The sequence below is a fragment of the Scylla paramamosain genome, chromosome 42 (genome assembly GCF_035594125.1).
Source record: "Scylla paramamosain isolate STU-SP2022 chromosome 42, ASM3559412v1, whole genome shotgun sequence".
Taxonomy (NCBI): Eukaryota; Metazoa; Arthropoda; class Malacostraca; order Decapoda; family Portunidae; genus Scylla; species Scylla paramamosain.
Window position 1 is genome coordinate 2,934,343 of NC_087192.1, and position 20,658 is coordinate 2,955,000.

The 20,658-nt window shown below is 45.1% G+C and overlaps 1 protein-coding gene and 1 long non-coding RNA gene across 2 annotated transcripts in view; one reads left to right on the forward strand and one right to left on the reverse strand.

The window, feature by feature from the left end:
- The first annotated feature begins 46 nt into the window (after window positions 1-46).
- LOC135093367 (DNA mismatch repair protein Msh6-like) lies at window positions 47-18,180 on the forward strand. Its single transcript, XM_063992616.1, has 24 exons — window positions 47-253; window positions 2,174-2,333; window positions 2,875-3,077; window positions 3,577-3,723; window positions 3,882-3,979; window positions 4,270-4,419; window positions 4,712-4,879; window positions 5,265-5,399; window positions 5,574-5,709; window positions 6,177-6,316; window positions 6,706-6,849; window positions 7,345-7,555; window positions 7,901-8,115; window positions 8,597-8,709; window positions 9,259-9,414; window positions 9,867-10,021; window positions 10,399-10,502; window positions 10,959-11,114; window positions 11,458-11,684; window positions 12,315-12,441; window positions 12,941-13,138; window positions 13,319-13,496; window positions 16,300-16,451; window positions 17,405-18,180. The coding sequence occupies exons 1-24, from the start codon at window positions 148-150 to the stop codon at window positions 17,693-17,695; spliced, it is 3,870 nt and encodes a 1,289-aa protein (XP_063848686.1). The 5' UTR covers window positions 47-147; the 3' UTR covers window positions 17,696-18,180.
- LOC135093368 (uncharacterized) overlaps window positions 17,616-20,658 on the reverse strand; it is a 10,210-nt gene continuing 7,167 nt past the window's right edge. Inside the window, exon 3 of the long non-coding RNA XR_010263327.1 lies at window positions 17,616-17,756. This is a non-coding gene — a long non-coding RNA (uncharacterized LOC135093368). The remainder of the gene's footprint in view (window positions 17,757-20,658) is intronic.

A 20,658-nucleotide genomic window follows, 5' to 3' on the forward strand; every position in this document is an offset into this window, starting at 1 on the left:
GAATAAGAATAGTGGTCTCGTAACTTGTTAACCCAGCGGTCTCTCGTGGCGGGAAGGCGAGACCGAAGTTGTGCGGGGGTTGTGTGGCGGCGACCTGGTGGGCAAGGAGCTTTGTTTTGGTGGGAATACTGACATTTTATAGAGGCCATGGCTAAGCAGATGTCCATAGCCTCATTCTTCACTAAGTCCCCGGGTCCAGGCAAGACCAAGGAGCAAGGGTCACCCCGGGGGAACGTGAAACTTAGAGGGAAAGGTGAGTGTACGAGTGCCTGGCTGTTCATCCATTGCCTCGCCAACTCACCACTCAGCCAGTCACTGTCTTAAGCCTTGCCTCACCATGACCCTTCTCTGCCGCCACGCTGTTTCTTCCCAATAAATGAGAAAATGTAACCAGGTGGCTGTGGGTATTACAAGTACTGTGGCTGAGTGGTTTATGGATGGTTGATGAAACTCCGCGCCACCGAGGTCACCAGGCGGCAGGCGGTGGTACAGTAGCTTGAGGGTTGTGCGTGGAGATGCATACATTACTTGTGCCAATAAACAATAGACTTTTATTAACTCGCATACAACCTCTTGTCATGAATACTTTATACGTAATTGTTGACTTAATGTTCTAACTACTGCAGATTAATCTGGTGTTTCATATCTACCATACTTACATTTATGTCTCTTAACCAACACACACATGGTAAAAAAAGTTGGGACAGTGGGGCCGGCAGGGACACAAGATAGACATTGGGCTGACTTATGGTACTTCTATGTTTCCCAGTAGTACAGAGCACAAATGAAGTGTCAGCACAGCGGCTCACAGCACCACTGAACACAGTCACTATTTATGATCATTGGCACACCACAGGTCCTTCACAGGCAGGCACAGAGTGTCCACACTCTGCAGAGTGCCCCCAGAGTCTCATGTGAGCATGTTGAGGGCAGGAAGCAGGCAGGTGCTGTAGTTGAGGAGTGTGTGTCTCCCACACTGAGCCCCTCACCTCATCCCTCCTTCCAAGACCAGATGTAGGGCAAGTGAGGTTTCATAACACATCTAATATTAAGTAGAAAAAATTGAACATGTTCTCTATAATAAAGAAAGTAGAAATGAAAACAGGATGGTGCACTGCCAGCCTGAGACAGCAACACTTCACTGCACTGCTCCTGGCTCATCATGCTGGCTCCACTTTCTCTCTGATGTAATGGCCATTAAATTCTTACAGAACTTCAAATTAATGCCCAACTTAACCTAACTTGACTTGACCTAATCTAATTTCATGATCTAACCTAACCTGACCTGACTTGACCAGACTTAACCTAACTTAATCTGGCCTGACCTAACCTAACCTATAACATGATTTAATAAATGCATATTGACTTGCTATTAGGTAGAGGGTGGGCTTTGAATGACCTTCAAATGATAAATGGCAGAGGCCGCACAACATCCTCACACAGAGGCAAGACTGCTTGCACCTTTACAGCTTAGACAGATACATATTCAGAATTTATGGTTAATGAGTGGTGATTGGCTGTGCAGAAACAAATGAACCAATGAGAATGAAAATATGCCAAATCTGTGCGTTGTGACATGACACGCACGCATGAACACTTGTCCTGCCGTCTGACGCTACTGACATGTACGTGCCTATGTGGCTGAACACAGTGCCGTGTCATCTGCAGGACACTGTGGGTGTTGCATGTTACATAATGACACAAAACAAAAATAAAGGGTTTACACAACATTTCCTTGGCATCTTCATAATTGTTTTACCTCAAGGAATTGTAGAGAGGTGAAAAGTAGATCCAGACCTGGTAATGATCAACATATTAGTGGGGAGAGTAAATTACATACTAATAACTAAAAATAATCACAGATATGGTAGATTTTTATTAAGAAGAGATTAGCATTACACACAGGTGGGGAACACAACAGGAACAACAGATGTAAAGTGTTAATGATGATGCCCTCAATGGTAATGCTCTCTCTCTCTCTCTCTCTCTCTCTCTCTCTCTCTCTCTCTCTCTCTCTCTCTCTCTCTCTCTCTCTCTCTCTCTCTCTCTCTCTCTCTCTCTCTCTCTCTCTCTCTCTCTCTCTCTCTCTCTCTCTCTCTCTCTCTCTCTCTCTCTCTCTCTCTCTCTCTCTCTCTCTTACTGTTCTATCACTGTTACTATTTCATTCCCCCAGAGTTCCAGTTGATGGACTTGGTGTGGGCCAAGCTGGAGGGACACCCATGGTGGCCAGCGCTGGTGTGCAACAGTCCGGGGGAGAACACCTTCATGCGGCGCAACCAGATTCATGTGCAGTTCTTTGACAGGCCTCCTACACGCGGCTGGGTGAAGGATGGGTGAGTGCGTGTCGGGGTTGCCTGTGGGCTGAGCCATCAAGCTGTGGTAGTAAGCTGTCTGTCCCATTAGGCTGTGAAGGTGGGTTGTCATGAGGTTCTTGCAAGTATCAGATGACTTTATTTTTTATGTTCTTCTGCAAATAACTTATAACAAGGGCGACATAAGCAAAATTCTCAGGATAGAAAAAGAAATAATAGGTTCAAGCTTGAAATAGTTAGATTTAAGAAAGGCAGGAAGGAATTAGCTCTCAAATGGAGTGGTAGATGAATGGAGCAGACTCAGTAATAAGGTTGTTAGTGCTGAGTCATTAGGGAGCTTTTAAAGAAGATTAGACAAATGTATGGATGGTGGAAGTAAGTTGATATATTTCATACAGAGACTGCCATGTGGAGGCTTTGCAGCTTCCCTTATTTTCTTGCACTTTAATAGTATCAATTCCTTCTCTTGTTTGCCACATCTTCCTCTTGGAACAACAGGTTTAATGCACGTTTCTCTGCCACTCTCTGTACTCTGCCCAGTGTGACATCATCCCACCCACAGCCTGGTGAAGATGTATGGACCTGCCGGGGAGACTGGTGTGCCATCCTATCGTGATGCCACATGGGTGGAGGCAGTGAAGGAGGCTGGGGAGGCGGAGAAGCTGCCCCGGGATGACCGCTCGGTGCTGCTGGTGGACATGCTGCCCTCAGATGATGATGATGATGACCTGCTGGAGGCCATGGAGGAGGACGACGATGAGGATGGTGTGTGTCTGAGAGAGAGAGAGAGAGAGAGAGAGAGAGAGAGAGAGAGAGAGAGAGATTTACCATGTGTGTGTGTGTGTGTGTGATTCACCCATATTCTTAGTTGTATATACCTAGTTGTAGCATACACCTTCTATGTTATGGGTAGACGCTTGCTCTCACTCTGTTCTCATGCATTTTACTCCCTCATTGAGACCATACTCCAGTGTTATGTCTCCAGTGTACTTGTCTTCTTGACTTTCTTGTGTGTGTGTGTGTGTGTGTGTGTGTGTGTGTGTGTGTGTGTGTGTGTGTGTGTGTGTGTGTGTGCGCGCGCTGCGCGCGCGCATGCGTGTGTTTGTTTTGATTTGTTTGTGTCTTCTACTCATTGGGTCTTTTATTATTAACTTGATCCATTTCTTTGTTTTGTCATATTCTGTTTCACCCAACACCTTTTTAGGTAAATAAAATAAAAAAGATGAATGACATACATGAGTGACATCCTTGTTGCACCCTTCAGACAGTGACAAGAGCAAGGAGAATGTGGCTGTCAACAACATGAAGAATGCCCACAATGGCCAGCCAGCCAAGGGGGAGCCCAAGCCAAAGCGACGCAGAATTATCCTTCATTCTGACAGCGAGTCAGAGGACGACTACAAGCCACCTGGTGAGTTGGTGTACAGGCCACACCACACATACGCACATGTGCACACATTCAAGAGTTGTCATATTATCAGACGTATTCTCACGGTAACTATTGACCTTGTAGTGCATTGAATACACTTCTTGCATTGTAGTTATTGATTTTTCATTATTGTCCCAAAGATGAGTCAGGAGAGAGTGATGACTCGGCCAGCTCAGGTGTGGATGAGGGACAGGTGTCTGAGTCAGAGAGTGAATCAGAGGTGGACTCACCAGTCAAGGTAAGTCGCTCTCACTTGCAGGTGCCTTTGCGGGGAATAGTGGACCAAGAAAATTCAAGAGACTGCAAGCTCAAAGAATCTGTTACACTGATCAATATACTATTTATGGCTGGCTGTATAAATATCCCTGAAAGGCCATCAATGTTGCCAATATTACCAACTCCCCATCGTCATTAGCACCATCATTACTTCATTTACCAAGAACCTTAGAAAAGAGAGAGAGAGAGAGAGAGAGAGAGAGAGAAGGTTGATCATAGGTAACTGAGGTATTATCTTGTGTGTGCTTACAGGAACCCCAAAATAAGCGCAGGAAGGCGGAGCCCCTCAAGACCCGTAACTTGAACAGTTCCTTGTCGTCGTCGCCTCGCAGCGCCTCCTCTCCCACCTCCAAGTTGTCCAGCAGTGTGAAGGCGAAGCTGGCTGTGTTTGCAGCAAAGGAGGTGAGGTGTGCTGCTGCTGGGGTTACTGGATGTTTGACTAATTTGTTTTACCTATTTCATCTTGTCATTCTTTTATGTTGCACGATATTTTTCTCCCCGCATTTCTTCCTTCTACTTTCTTACTTTTTTCTTTATTCTTCATTCTTGTCTCATACTTTTCCTTCTTACATGCTTCATCTCTTCTTGATGTTTCTTGGCTCACAACAAACTCATCCGGTCCTGATGTGTACTTAGGATGATGATTCTCTCCTCTTAAATGATTTTAACTAACCTTTCCTTCTGTCCCTGCAAGGCACCACCAGCCAAGCCAGCCGGGCAAGAGGAGGACTGGCCCTTCCTGAAAGAGCCCTGGCTGCAGCCCAAGAACATCATGGACCGGGGGAGGCGGCGACCTGACCACCCAGAATATGACCCTCGCACACTGTACATCCCAGAGTCCTTCTTGGCCCAACAGACTCCCGTGAGGTCCAAGGGAGAGGGAGAGGGAGACAGGAGCCTGGGGGAAGTGAATGCTAGAGGTGGGGAGGAGACTGGGGAATGCTAGAGGTGGGGAGGAGACTGGGAAATGCTAGGGATAAAATGTGACATGGAAAAAAGCTTGGGAGAGAGGAGGGCTTGGAAAATGGAGAGAAGCTTGAGAAATGGAGAGAAACTTAGGAGAGGAGTTGGGGAACTAGAAATGGAGAGAAGTCTTGAGAATAGTAGCAATGAGGAGGACCTTGGAAATGCTAGGCACGAGGAGGAGCAAGGAAGAACGTTTGAGTAAATAGGAGTCTGGGAAACACTACAGGTAGGGAGGAGCAGCCTGGTGGAGCAGCAGGGTATAACAGAGTGGTGCCTTGCAGGGGATGCGTCAGTGGTGGGAGTTGAAGTCCCATCACTATGACACGGTGCTGTTCTTCAAGATGGGCAAGTTCTATGAGCTGTTCCACATGGATGCTGTGCTGGGTGTGCAGGAGCTGGGACTGATCATGATGAAGGTAAAGGACAGTAATTATAATAGTGGATAGGGTTGGCTCTTCATAAACATTTGACCCAAAAAATTTGTCTGATCTCTTAGGAAAAATTTTTATGCCTATTTTCACAGTTGTCATGCCACGTAGGAAATGGCTTTTTGTGTAAAGAGAATTCTTATGGTTACTGTGGTTCCACAGGGGGAGAAGGCACACAGTGGGTTCCCTGAGGTGGCATACAGCCGTTACTCCACTGCACTCATTGAGAAGGGGTACAAGGTGGCCCGCATAGAGCAGACTGAGACTCCAGAGATGATGGAGAAGAGGTGTAAAAACTGTAAGTGCCAGGCAAGATGTCAATGTGACAATGCAGCAGATTAATGTAACAAGTAAGGAAGGTGGTTGTGCAGTTAGTGAAAGTAATTGTGGATCAAGATACTTTCTTGTTGCAATATTGAGTGCAAAAAATTCTCAAGATATAGATTACTTCTGCATGTGTAGTAATTTGTAATCTCACCATACCATATACCATCTTTGCACTCTCCTTATTGCATGTTGCACTCAAGGCTGGTACTGTGCTGGAGGCCCACTCATCCTTGTCCTTTTTCCTATTCTCCAAGTGGTGATGGAGATTCACAGGTGCAGCATTGATTTGTCTCCTGGAGGTGTCTTGGTTTATGTAATTGAGAAGTGTGGGAGAATTTAGCTCAACTGTGGTTAACTCCAGTGTTGAGGGCCATTCAGAGCTGTGTGGATGATGTCATTGTCTTCTAAGCCTGTTAACTCACGACCACCAACTTGCAGTGGCTCGGCCAACCAAGTTTGACCGTGTGGTGAAGCGGGAGATCTGTCAGATGACCAGCCGGGCGACACGTGTGTACGGCTCAGTGGATGGCGAGGAGTCTGAGGCCAGCACGTCACACCTCCTGGCACTGGCAGAAAGGGTGAGTTGCTACACCAGGGATGATGTGGGGAAGAAAATTGTGAAATAGAAGATGGAATGAAACACTGTTAATGAGATACTCTGGTCCTCTGAAAGGGAAGGGTTGGACACAAGGGACAGTTACTGAGACTCTGTGGACAGTGGTTCACTGGAAGGGCCACACATTCAAATTGAGTTGAAAAGTACAAAACAAGGCAAGAAAAATGTACATTTTTTGCTTACAGTCTTCAGTTTTTAGTAATTGTTTTATAAAGTATCAGGGACAAAATCATGTGAAAATTTTAGTATTTTGGTCTGTTGGTGTTTGATTTATTCAGTAATGCTCCCTTATGGGAAGAAATCATTGGGGAAGATGTTTTATTAATTATATTGTTATTATTTGTCCCTCAGCCAGCCAAGAACGGCAATGACCTCAGTGAGTACGGAGTGGCCTTTGTGGACACCAGTGTTGGCACCTTCTATCTGGGCCAGTTTGTGGATGACTGCCACACCTCCAGGCTGCGCACCCTCCTGGCACACTACCCTGTGGCTCAGGTACACACACACACACACATCTGCTGTGCCACAGTGGAAGGAATCTGCTGTTATCAGCTGTTGGCATATTCTTTGGCTGTTTTTGTGTGTTTGTTCATATCTCTCTCTCTCTCTCTCTCTCTCTCTCTCTCTCTCTCTCTCTCTCTCTCTCTCTCTCTCTCTCTCTCTCTCTCTCTCTCTCTCTCTCTCTCTCTCTCTCTCTCTCTCTCTCTCTCTCTCTCTCTCTCTCTCTCTCTCTCTCTCTCTCTCTCTCTCTGTAGGGTACCAGAACATACTTCAAGCCTGGTGTTTTAAACTTTGCATTGATTATTTATTTATTCTTTGTAACCATTTGAGATTTAAAAAAATTTTGCTTATTTTTCAGTTATTTATCTAACTTTTATTGAGTACATTTCTTCCTTTTTGACTTGTTTTCCTACTGTTGTTTTAGTTTCTTCATATTCACCTTGTTTTGTCATGCCCAAGAAATCAATAAGTTGGTTCTGGCCTTCTCAGATCCTGACAGAACGTGGCCGTGTTAGTGCCAAGACCAAGCTGATAGTGAATGCCTTGGTGCCTCAAAACTTGAGGGAAGTACTGGTGCCTGAGAAGGAATTCTGGACTGCCACAAAGACCCTCAGCTTCCTGTTGGAGGGACCTTACTTCAAGAGGGAAGGGGAGGCTGCAACCCAGTGGCCAAAAGCACTGAAGGACATGATGGATGAAGGTAGGTCATTTGTTACATGCACGTGTGCAAAGAATTAATTGAGGTAAGTGTGAAAAGGTTACAAAATGAAGTCAGGAGACAAGTGACCTTATGCATTATTTAGGACCCATTACTTGGTATGTTGGCAAAAGAAACTGGCTGTCAGACAACAGAAGATGCTTGACTAAGTTCAGTAGAGATATACTCTTGCATCAGTATCTTTAGAAGTCTGCACACTGTTCAGGAAGTTATGGCTTTATCACAGCTCTCATGTACAAATTACAATAGGTGTTTGTTTGAAACACCAAGTGCTCCCTCATAACTTCCTATGGTTGTGCCTCATGATATCCTTCCTTTTCTTGGCAGGTGACTCCTTGGGCAAGACACCACAGGAAGGCAAAGAGTTGGCACTGTCTGCCATGGGTGCCCTCACATGGTACCTCATGCAGTGCCGTCTGGATGAACAGCTGCTCACACGACGCAAGTTTGAGCAGTACCAGCCCCCCGACACTGTTGATGTGGCTGGCCAGGGTGACTCCAAGGCATCCATCCCAGCCTTCATCAGTGGCAGGCATCACATGGTGGGTGGGGCCAGGCTGGTCTATGTTTGGATCTTTTGAGAGTTTATATGAAAATTATATGAAACATAACACTACGTGATGGTGTAGCCACTTGGAGAGGTCAGGTGACTTTGAAAGAATGAAAGACTTCACAAGATGTTGTGGATATGAGTATGTGGGATCATTAAGGGTGTCATTAAAATGCAAACTTGTTATAAATATTCTGTATCTGTGCACTTTTATCTACAATCTCATTCTTTATTCACTTAATGCCTTCTCTATGTTTTAGAAAGCAAATGACTATATTTGATGATAAATGTATTATAATGTTATTTTTAAATACACACTTGTTTTCAAGTTCTGCTTCTGGGAAGAACCACCTGAATTCAAATTCCTATATTTTGCACATACATTATGTCTTGTTCCTTTGGTATTTGTGTTGTTTCCGAAGTGAAATATACTGCATCTTTTGCAATGTGGCACAAACTTGTGATGTGTGCAGGTGTTGGACGGCACAACACTACACAACCTGGAGGTGTTCAGGAATAGTAGTGGTGGCACTGAGGGAACACTGGTGGAGCAACTTGACCATTGCTCCACACCCTTTGGCAAGAGGTGGGTAGCATGGATTTGTATCTTGTAATGAACATTTTAAGTGACTACATGATAAAGGATATGGAGCATTGAAAAGGCACACCTTGCTCATTAGATTTATTCAAACGTGTTCATTATTTTTATTTTATTTATTTATTTATTTATTTGTCTTTTCAAACCTGATGGAGCCAAGAGGCAAGAGTGGTACTGAATGCAACTGTAGGCCTGACCCTGCAGTCTTTCTGTCTTGCTGCACCTAATGATGGGTGTAGTTGTGTAGCATGTGCCCATTACTTTTGCTTCAGAGTAACAGTACTAGATGAGCCATCTATCACTAGCTCTCAATTTGAGAGGTGGGAGAATGGTTCAGTAAGTGATGCTTGTTTTCATACAAAGAATTGAGAGATGTAAGGAGGCAAAGGAAAGGTCCGAGTGGTGTAAATGCACTTGTGAGCATAATGGGAGATGAAGGTTGTATTTGGGAAGATATGGTGGTTGTTATATGTAATGCTATGGTGTATGGGATGCAGAGAATAAGAGAGACATTAATGGCCTAACACACACCTGTAGGTTGCTAAGGAGCTGGATGTGTGCCCCGCTGTGCAGCCCGGCAGCCATCCAGCGGCGGCTTGATGCCATCGCTGACCTGCGGAATAACCTTGGCCTGATGGATGAGGTCATACTGCTCCTCAAGACCCTGCCAGATCTTGAGAGGATGTTAGCCAAGTAAGTGTCTTGTGTTTTTGACTAGTGGCTCTGGAGAAGCCAAATATGCAAGCCACACAGTTGATGGGGTGAAGGACCTGATGCAAGCAAGGTGTTGAATGCAACATGGCTGTGCAGCAGCCGGGGGAATTTTGAAGCAACTCCAAAAGATTTATAAGATGTGCTGAAGTGGGTTTGAAACAAATTACAAGAGTATATGGAGAAAAAATTGTGGAAATAGACTAATGGAAGAAAAATATGATGGGTAAAATAAGAGAACCTGTATGTACAGAGAAAAAGAGAATGAAAAATGCAGCAAGCAAGGAGTGTGTGCCTGGATGGAAATACATAAGGTTGTATTGTTCTTAGGTGTGATGGAGACTCCCATGGGGATCTGACAGAGAATGTAACTCAGGAGATACTAATTTTAATGTAAATAATTATAATTGTTAATATTTTGTGTCCCCTTCCAGAGTTCACACCCATGGCCTGAGCCGGCAGTCGAGTCACCCAGAGACCCGTGCCATCTACTTTGAGGAAATCAAGTACAATAAAAAGAAGGTGGAAGGCTTCCTGGCGGGCCTCAAGGGATTCAAAACCTGCATGCAGATTGTGAAGAAGTTTAAAGGTGTGTGTGTGTGTCTGTGTGTGTGTGTGTGTCTGTGTGTGTGTGTGCGTGCACGTGCGCGTGCACATTCTATTGTTGGTATTTAAGGTATTTATGATGACAAATTATAGCTTTACATTTCCTGTCATTTACATTATTTTTTAAAGTTTGTATAAAACCAATTTCAGTTAGTAAAAGTTAGTACAAAATCAAGTTCAATTAGTAAAATTCATTTAAGATTCTGTGTAATGATGCAATATTAAAGAAATATTTTTGAGTCACAGTTTAAAGGATGTCAAAAGATGTAGGCATGAGTTGTGTTTAGTTCCTTTGTTGATCATCACATGCATGATTGGCATTGTGAACTGTTTGGTGTAGCTCTGTGTGGTTGTGTGCAGGTGTGAGGGAGTCACTCGCCTCCAGTCTGCTGAAGAACTGTGTCACCACCACGGACAACAATGGCACCTTCCCTGTCCTGGATGAGGCACTCACCTTCTTTGATGTGAGTTGTGTGTGTGTGTGTGTGTGTGTGTATATACTTAGTTTACCTAATTTACTAGTTTGATAACCTATATTTGGACTGTCTCATTGTCATGTCCAGCTTGACTCATTCTTTACTATCTCTTGAATAGACACCTGGATTGAGTGTGCTTTAGATTTCTGTGCTTCTGTATGAATATGATTTTTGTCTCTTCTGTATGTGGTTCCTCTCAGCTTTTTTATGTGACCTGTTCTATCTCTCAAGCCCTAGACAAAGTCTCACCAGTTTTTTTTTACTCTCATCTCTGGGATAGCATTTCATTTCAGCATAAGTCATAAATGGAAGTTCATTCCCTGAATGATGGTTGATTTTATTGTTCAATTATCTGACATAACAGTGACATGAACCATAGCTTGGGAAGCAGTGAAGGCTTGAACAATCAGGCCAATGATGAACTGGGTCTTTGTTTGTCCTCAGAATGCTTTTGACCAGGCTGAGGCACAGAAGGAAGGGAAGATTGTGCCACGAGCTGGTGTGGATGCAGAGTATGATGAGGCGATGGAGCAGATTGACTCCACCAAAAAAAGTCTGGCAGAATACCTCAAGGAACAGTGCAAACACTTTGGCACCAAGGTGTGTGTGTGTGTGTGTGTGTGTGTGTGTGTGTGCGCAAGAGAAAAAGGAATTAGTAATTGAAATGGACAGCCAAGATTACTGTTTGAAATACAACTTTGTGAATAATTTTTGTAACTTGAGAGAAATTCCTTCTTAAACAAATTACTCCATCTCTGGCGTAACTTGAGATTTAGGTGTATTGAAATAACATTTTGCCTAAATTATATGTCACAGAAAACCAGTTATGGTACTTAGCAGTGGCAGATATATCATGCTGAAGTGCCATTCATGTACGTGTTATCAGTTAGATTAACAATTTGTATGAGTCTTGTATGACAGACTGGTTCTCCCTTCCCTGCAGGTGGTGTACTGGGGCAATGACAAGAAGCGCTACCAGCTTGAGGTGCCGGAGCATGCCTGCCGCCGCGCTGGGGATGACTACGAGCTGGTGAGTCAGCGCAAGGGTCACCGCCGCTTCTGGACCTCCACCACCAGGGAGCTGCTGGCCGACATGATTGCCGGGGAGGAGCAGCGCAACACCTCCCTGAGTGACATTGCTCGCCGGATATTCAACCAGTTTGACCAACAGTAAGGCACACACTGCAAACTGATTTTGTCCATCTGGCTTATTGATTATGTTTGTCCTCAACTCTGTCTTGCTGCTGCAGTGGTTTGTGGTAGTGGCGATTAGCACATGAAAACTAAAAATTGATGATTTTCTTTAAGGAGAAGAGAATGAAGAGGAAGCAGTTTATAAACGAAATCATATACAAATTGGAAGTTCTAATTGTAGAGAAGGGCCACTTGGCTGATGAAAAGATAGGGTAAAGAAATATGTGTGTAAAAGAGGTGGTAGTAGAAGCCAAATGCTTGAGAACAAGTAGGGAATGCTTGGATTGTAAGAGGTGGAGGCTATTCGACCATGATTATCCCCCTAGGGGATGCTTCTAGAGGGAGCAAAGCATCAGATTGATGGATTCATTTAACTTTATGGTTTGTGGTGTGAAGCATGAAATTTATTTATATTGTTATATAGGCACAAAATAATGGTTAGAGTGACCTTTGAGTAATTGTGGGAGGAATTGGCTTCTTGGAAAAGTGTTTGGCAAGGTGTTGGAAGTTATAAGATTGTATGTTGCTGGTCAATAGTCAGTAGTCATGTCAGCCTGTCCTAACATGGGTGAAATTGAGTATTATTAATCCCTTGTATATTTGCAGCCAGAAGCAGTGGGAGGCAGCCCTGCAGTGTGTGGCCACCCTGGATGTGCTCTGCTCACTCACAATCTTCTCCCGTGGAGCAGAGACTGTGCAGCCAGAAGTGATCAGTCCCCAGAATGGTGATCAGGTAGGCAAACTGTTTCCGTTGCCTTACAAACTCTGCAAGTAAGTTTAAATGCACAAGCAGGCAGTCTGCTTGTGCACTTTGTCATTATTAACTCAACTTGTCACAATTGAGGAATGAAACAATCATGCTTTCTAATCTTCAATCTATAAGATTTAATAGATTCAGTGTCAGATAAAGATGAAGGAATGAAACATGGAGTTATTGAGAGGAAACACAGCTCCTGAACATGGTTTACCAACATAGAAAGAATGATATTGTTCATGTTCTGAGATGAATATAGAGGAATACAGGAATAGCAATAAATGGAGACCATCATAGTCATCCCATGAGAGGGTTCTTAAAAACTATCTGAATAGAGTATATCTGTATGATTACCCACTCCCTTATTTACTCTAACTTTGTGATACACTTGGAAACTTGCATCTTAGTGTGAAATTCAGATTAAAAATTTTCTATAATTGCAAAAACTGTAGTAGTTCTCCTTCCTGCCACATCCCAGCCGTTCCTTGAGATTCGCAATGGTCTCCACCCGTGCCTGCTGTCCACCATGGCAGACAAGTTCATCCCCAACGACGTGGTGGTGGGAGGGCCGGCAGAGGATGCCCACCGCCCGCTGGTGCTCATAACAGGGCCAAACATGGGAGGCAAGTCCACCCTGATGCGGCAGACGGCACTCATCTGCCTCCTGGCACAGCTGGTGGGTGCTTGGTGCTGCTGTAGCTCTTGACAACACCAACAAATTTTCTCACTGCTTGACCTTCAAACCAGGCCACATCTCTTATTGGTGTTTCTGGTATTTTACAGCTATACCTCAAAAGTCTACATCACTTGTATACACAAACTGTCCTAACAAAAGCCTTGCCTTGCTTTGTGTCAGGGCTCCTATGTTCCTGCTGAAGCCTGCCGCCTGACACCTGTGGACCGAGTGTTCACCCGCGTTGGTGCCTCAGACCGCATCATGGCGGGGGAGTCCACCTTCTTTGTGGAGCTTGCTGAGACTTCCTCCATCTTGCAGCACGCCACCCGGCACTCCTTGGTGCTGGTGGATGAGCTAGGTGGGTGCAGGAACAGTAAGGAAGGAGTTAGTGAGGATGGTGGACAGTTCAGTTTGGGGTTCAAGAGTACTGCTTTGGTGTAAACCAGGAGTGATTTTAGTAGTAAAAAATATTCTCTTGCATTGTTAAGTAAAGTTACTGATGATTGTAAGATAATTATGTTGAGATGATGAAGTACAGTTAGCTCATCTTGATGTGATTGTGGTGAGTCACATGTGGCCATCTTTCATGCCTGTTATTTGTCACTGTATCTGCCACGGAAAAGTTGCATGGGAAAATCATTACTATATGTTAACACTGAAGTTCTCACCCATTGCTTTGATTTACTAAAATAATCATGATCAATTTTGATTATGCCTTCATTCAGAAACTTGTGTTTTCTTACCAAGTACCACCATCGTTACCCCCACATCTCCGAGTTCTGCATGCATGTTTTCATGTGTAAATTTCTCCTGATGTCTGAGATGTGCATATGCACAAGTGAGGCTGATATAGTGAGTGATTGAGTGCTACAAATTAAGCCCCAGTTCTAAAGAAACATGTCAGCAAACTGGTATAGATGAAGTTACAATATGCTAATTGTGGTTTCCAAGGTTAAGGCTTCAGGAGAGTGTGATATTGTTCCACAAACACACACATCCTGGAGAAGCTTGGAATTTTGTTCTTTTCGCTAGCCTGCTGTAATGGTGGGATTTACCTCCAACTGGTCCTATAACTTATCTCGATATTCCATGGCCTGCTGTGTTTGTGGCAGAACATCTCACACTCTCCTAAAGCCTTAAACTCGACCATGGGCAGCGTATTAACTTGATTTGTGCCAGTTTGCCGACACATTTCCTTAGTACCAGACCTTAATTTGTAGCACTGAGTCACTCACTATACCTAGCCTCACTTGTGCATATGCACGACTCAGACATCAGGAAATATGCAACTCAAAGCTGTGGGGTAAGGATGGTGGTGCTTGATAAAGAAACATTTCTCTAGGTAAGTGTAATCAATGCAGTGGATGAAAACTCAGGTGTATTGCCACATGGTAGGGATTATTACTGTGCAGCTTTTTTTCATGGTGATGCAGTGGCAGAATAATAGACATGCTAGTAGGTCACATGCAACTTGCAGTCACATCAAGATGCACTGACTGTAAATTATGAATACCTGCTGTACAGTGGCTAAAAAAGGAAATCTTCACAAGCAGTGAAAGAAAATTTTAACCTCATAATTGTGTCCTTATAACTATCATGTCTGGTGGGAGGGGGAGTCTTGTGCAACTAAGTGAACCAGAGCACCTTACATCCCATGAAACCACTTGAGATCTTCAGGTTTTGTAGAATACCTGCTGCGTTCATTGTTTCTAGCTCTTTAGGCATATTTTTGGAGGCACACATCCATACTTCTGGCACTCAACATGAGATGCTGAAAGCCTACAAAGGAAAACAAACCTTATTGTCTTGGGTCAGCTGTGATGTGTGTGGCTCAAGCTGTTAATGTCACCTGCATGATTACTTACATCACAGAGCAGCAGCTGGTCTTTCCCAGTCTTGCATCTGGACAAAAAGCTTAAGAGTGGAATGAAGATCTCTTTTTTGACCAGCAAGGGAAAAGGTTGCTGGCCTTGGGAGAGATCTTCATATCATCCACAACTCTGTCCAGGAGCAGTGTTGGGAGGGAGACCAGCTGTTGCTCAGTGATGCCCAAAGTGATCCAGCAGGTGATGCCACCAGCCTGAGCCTCTTATTATGGTAGTTGAACAGACAAGCTTTCTGTTTAAAAATTTTTAGACTCCCAGCATCTCGTGGCATTTCCAGAAGTTATGGACCTCCAAAACTATCTTGAGAGCAACAGATAATGAACATTCTAACTATAAATTGCAGATGTGCTCAGACTGTCAGTTCTGCAAGCACTGAGGATCTAGAGTGATTTCATAGTGTATGTGCCGCTCTGGTTGGCTTTGTTATCATCAACATCATGATGAATCTGTGCTCAAAATCCTCAGAGTAGATTTTTCTTGCAACCACTGTATTTCAAGTCACAGTAGACACATTGCATCCACATGAAGCATCTGGAGCCCTGTGAGTTTTTTTTTTTTAACAGCTATCTTGACTTCCTTCACCCACTGTTTCTGTCTCTGACACTGGCCTAGTCAGTGCTTGGTGGTAAATTTGTTACAGTTGGTCAAGCTAGATAATTTTTGTTTGTGCTGTTGGATTCTGTAGTAATTGTGCAATTCACATATTTTTTCAACTCACTGAAATCAAAATGTTGAATTCACAGATTAGCTAAAAATTGTTCATATCAGGTTGTATTCATCATTGCCATTCTTTTTAGTCTTTAAACTAATACATTATATTATGCTTTATAATCCGAATACACTCTGTAGCATTAAGGGTACTCTTTACATGATGAATTTTATAGGTTTGAAAGACTAGAAAATGGCAATAATGAATAAAACTTGTTATAAACTTGTGAATTCAATTTGTCACATTTAAGAGATCAGATAACCATATCAGAATCCAACAGCAATGATTAAAATAGTCTGCCATCAGCAAGCGAGGAGTTATAATGATGAATAAACAAACATACAACACCAGGACAAGCATCTGTGATGGAAGTAGTGAGTGACTGAGGGAAGGGTGCAGACAGTCTAGAGAGCCATTATGGACCCTCTTGCAGGGCTCATGTGAACGCTTCATGTTAATGCAGTAAAGTTGCACTACTTTGCTGATCCCTAATTAATGATTGTGTTAGGACATCATGTTATGCTTGCTTCTCTAGGAATACTTTGATAATGCAACTCTACCTTCAGGGCGAGGCACGGCTACCTATGATGGCACTGCCATTGCCTCTGGAGTGGTGGATGCCCTTGCTCTCCGTGGCTGCCGGACAATGTTCTCCACCCATTACCACGCATTAGTGGACCACTTCTCTGAGAACTCTAATGTCTCCTGTGGCCACATGGTAAGGCAGCGGCTGCAAGAGGGAGACTGTGCGCTAAACACAAGAAACACTCCTATGAGGTTACAGGGATTTGGCTAGAAGATGGTTTGAGGTAACAGATCAAGAGTGTGGGCTGGGGATAGGTGTGTGCAGCAGAATGAGAGGGTATGTTGTTAAGGAATGGACTTTGTATGGAGTGAGACTTACATATGAATGGAGGGGACAGGGCAAGGCTTGTGTCATTAGAGGGAACTGCTGTGAAGGGACAGGTTATGGTGTGAATTCAGCTGATTAGAGCCTTTCATTATCACAGTTGGTACTACCAATGTGTACTGAAAAGTTTAAAATAGTATAAATCATTGATATGATGATTGTTAATGCTACTGAGGGAGAGTTTTTACTGTTCAGGTAAGATGCAAGAATGGATGGGTGCAGGACAGATGTGTGGGTTTTGTGCTGAAGAGTTTTGTGGATGTGGACAAGGTCTGGCATCCATGCAAACCTCAGAGACACAGACAGACAGACTGACAGTGCTTGGTGTATGTGTAGTGACAGGATAGTTAAAGCTGTTCAAAATCCACTCAGCTCTTGGTAATGGTCTCCTGGTCTCATGTTTATCTGCAGTGTCATGCTAGAATCAAGAGTCTGGAGCATCAGAAGGTGGGGTAGAGGACATCAATTGCTAACCACTGGCAAGACACTCAAAATGAATGCAAACCAACACATTAAATTAAGTCAGAAGTAATCACTAAATCTGAGTGGATTTTGGTAGTCTTTGCTTGACCATCATGTCACTACACAAGCATCAAGAAATAAAGAAGGACTCCAGTACTGGCATAGGCCACTAACACTACATTAAGACTGGGCATTAGAGGCAACACCTGTCCTCTACACTCTTGGTGCTCTCTATGCCACTACAAGCTGCTACAACACCCAACAATGCCTTAACAGTGTTGGTTTTGTTTCTTCCCCAGGCGTGCATGGTGGAAGGTGGGGAGGATGACGATGACCCATCACAGGAGACAATCACCTTCCTGTACAAGTTCACAGACGGGTCGTGTCCCAAGTCTTATGGTTTCAATGTGGCTCGTCTTGCCGGCCTGCCCGAGACTGTGATCCGGCAGGCGAGGGAGAAGGCGAGAGAGTTGGAGATGATCAACCTGAAGAAGCATGCATTCTCCAGGGTGGTTAATGCTCTCGGGGCCAAGCCAGGTGTACTGAGAGAAACTCTGTCTGAGGCCTTCAAGTCCCTGCGTGTGGAGTGAGGTGTAGGCAGGCAAGCAGGGCAGGCCACTTAAGGCTAACTGTCTTGCTGCCACCATGTTCCTGAAGATAGAAGAGAATTAGAGTGAACACCTTATTTTGTGCAGGATTATCTGATGTAAAGATGGAATATTGTATGTCATGTACTCCTGATCCTGATCCTGGTGTGGGGGGATTTTCTCAAAGACATGTAGTTCAAAATGATGTTCTCAGAATGATTCGGACATGAACACTTGGAAACATTAGTGCTGCATTCACCTCCTCCCTGTTGAATGTGATGCATCTTTGTGTGAAGTGATGCGTGTGTGCCATCACTGTAAATACTCATCACTTTGTGTTCCTAATCTCTGTATATCTATATAGTAGTACAAACTTGATAATTTACTTTTTGAATTGTGGGCAATACAATCATCTCTTTATGTAAATTATTTTTTTACTTTATCCTGTTGGACATTGCTCAGAAATACTTAATAAAATTTTAAGCATCTCTGTTTCTTGTTACATAATTTCCTTTCTGGAGCTCCCTCGGCAAAGTTGGTTGATGGTGTATTGTGTGTGTGTTAGTCGTGTACACTTTTTCTTGTCATCGCTGTAACTACCACTCTAGCACCACACCACTACACAAAGCGTTATCACCGCTACCTTGCCTCACTACAGCATCTTGTGTAGTTTCTGTACACACAAACACACACACACACAGACAGAGGGAGAGATTATAGATCAAACAGCTCTTGGAACAATGCAAAAGGCAAGGGGGAGAGGAAGGGAGGAAGACAGTGTATAGCAGGGTTGACGGAGGGGGAGGTGGTGCCGCGGAGGGCGAAGTCGGGGGGAGGGTGCCACGAGTCGCTTCAATGGTCCCTGTTTACCCTCGTCCCCGCCGGCGGATATTTGGTCGGCGACAGCTTCCGTCCGTCCGTCTGTCTCCGTACAATTGATCCCACGTGACGTGCGGCTCGGCGGCGGCCAAACCACCGCCGCGCAGCGAGAGACGAGGAATTCCTCACCGAGGTTTGACTGACATCGATATGACACTCTCTAGAAGGCAGATCTATGAAGAAGAGTGATCCATAAACATTCAGAACACACACACACACACACACACACACACACACAATGGCTCGTTCCATCGTCATTTCACTTGTATTCACTTATATGGGAAACCGCGTCCGGCGCCCAGACGCAGGAGTTCATTAACGTAGCATTGCTCCAGTGTGTGCCACTTGTTGCACCAGAGTGGGTCTCTCGTGCCTTGAGATTGTTCTCGCTTGCTGATCAATTTGTCAGTGTTTCTGAAATGACCAAGGGGAGCATGCCAGGAGCAGCAGCAGACAGCGAGTCCGTCTCGAGTGGAAAGAATGGGTGAGACTCCTCCGCGATTCTAGTGAAGCAGTCTTTGCGTCGTGGCGTGCGTGACACCAGCAGTCCAGGGCGCCTCCTGCCTGGTGACGGTGCACTACGAGCCATGCAGCTGATGGCTGCTCTTCTTAAAATAAATACGCTGACTTAGCTTCCACATCTTGATAACTAAGATGGCGACAATCCAGCACCTCTTAATGGACGCCATCCTTGCCGGGACGAAACAGTGGTCACCCACACGAGTAGATCACTCGCAGTGACACCCACTCCTCGCCACTAAAAGGATTCTGGGTTAGTTACTGTAGAGCCTCGCCCAACAAGGTCACCACATACGCTGCATTGATTCCCATAAAAGCCCTCACAGATCGAGGCGGTCCGGGCAGTCCGCGGCCACCAGGGGCGTCCTGCCAGGTTGCTGCAGGCCCAGGCCCGATTCAGATGTGTTGTCGCTGCATTATCTGCTGAGAATGCACCTCCCCACCAGCGGTCAGCTGTTTCACTGCGAGGCAATGTTCAGCGGCACAGTCTCGAGCCAAGCTGCAGCACGTTGAGGCGGCGACGAGACGACGTGCAGCAGCAGCGGCCACCACCCGTCACTGCTCACCCCGACATTCCCACGGTCACCCTGTCACGGCTCCACTCACGCGACAGATGGGTTAAAGGCAGCAGGGCACGGGAGCGTGTGTCACCCTCACACTCCCCTCGCCAAAGCTGGTGAAGGTGGCACACAGTGGCCCATCCTCCTGTCACCACCACGCTGCACTACTGTAACGCCACGCGACGCGTTACTCTCACCGAGGGGTGCCGCACCTGGGCACAGCCTGATCGGGTGCCCATCTGTCTAATAGCCAGCCAGCGAGGCTGAATTAACTTGGAGGTGGACCGCGCCTCTCTCAACTCCGCACTGCGCCGCCTGCCTGATCTGGCATGCACCTGTTGACTGGCAGCGAGGGAAGCACACTAACACAGCGACCGTGTCCGCTGTGTTCATAGTGATTCATTACTAAAGGACTTTGTAATACACCGTAAGACTGCTGGTGGAAGTTTCATCCTCTCGTAAATTTAGACTTGGTTGGATATCAATAACTGATAGATCTTGGTGCGCTGCCAAGGCGGTGCATTGCCAGGTCGGTGCTTCACGCCATTACTACCCTTCAGTCTTTCCCTGGAGCTTTGTGCGGTGCAAGGTAACTATTCTGCGGTGGTCGGCTTCCAATTAATGAGCAAAGAACTTTTCACATAGAAATACTGTCAGTTTAATACGCTTGTACGGAGAGAGAGAGAGAGAGAGAGAGAGAGAGAGAGAGAGAGAGAGAGAGAGAGAGAGAGAGAGAGAGAGAGAGAGAGAGAGAGGAAGGGGGGAAAGGGAGAGGGGCAAAGACAAGTTGTGAACTCGTATTGACAGAAACAAAAGAGTCGGCGTGGGGCGCACAATGGCAGGGAGACACACAATGGCGTGGTGAACGCGCGATTCCACCTTAAATGATCCACTAGCGATTGGTTTTTTTTGTTTTGATCCTCCCCTCATCTTTCTCTTCTTTCCCCTCACGCCCGACTCCCGTGTGTGTGTGTGTGCGTGTGTGTGTGTGAGTGTGTGTGTAGGAAC

Bases quoted from the DNA above. Each gene is read 5' to 3' on its own strand.
- LOC135093367 (XM_063992616.1), top strand. From the start codon at position 148: ATGGCTAAGCAGATGTCCATAGCCTCATTCTTCACTAAGTCCCCGGGT. The intron at 10,022-10,398 runs GTGTGTGTGTGT...GGTTGTGTGCAG, and splicing joins GATTGTGAAGAAGTTTAAAG to GTGTGAGGGAGTCACTCGCC. The intron at 11,115-11,457 runs GTGTGTGTGTGT...CCTTCCCTGCAG, and splicing joins GCAAACACTTTGGCACCAAG to GTGGTGTACTGGGGCAATGA.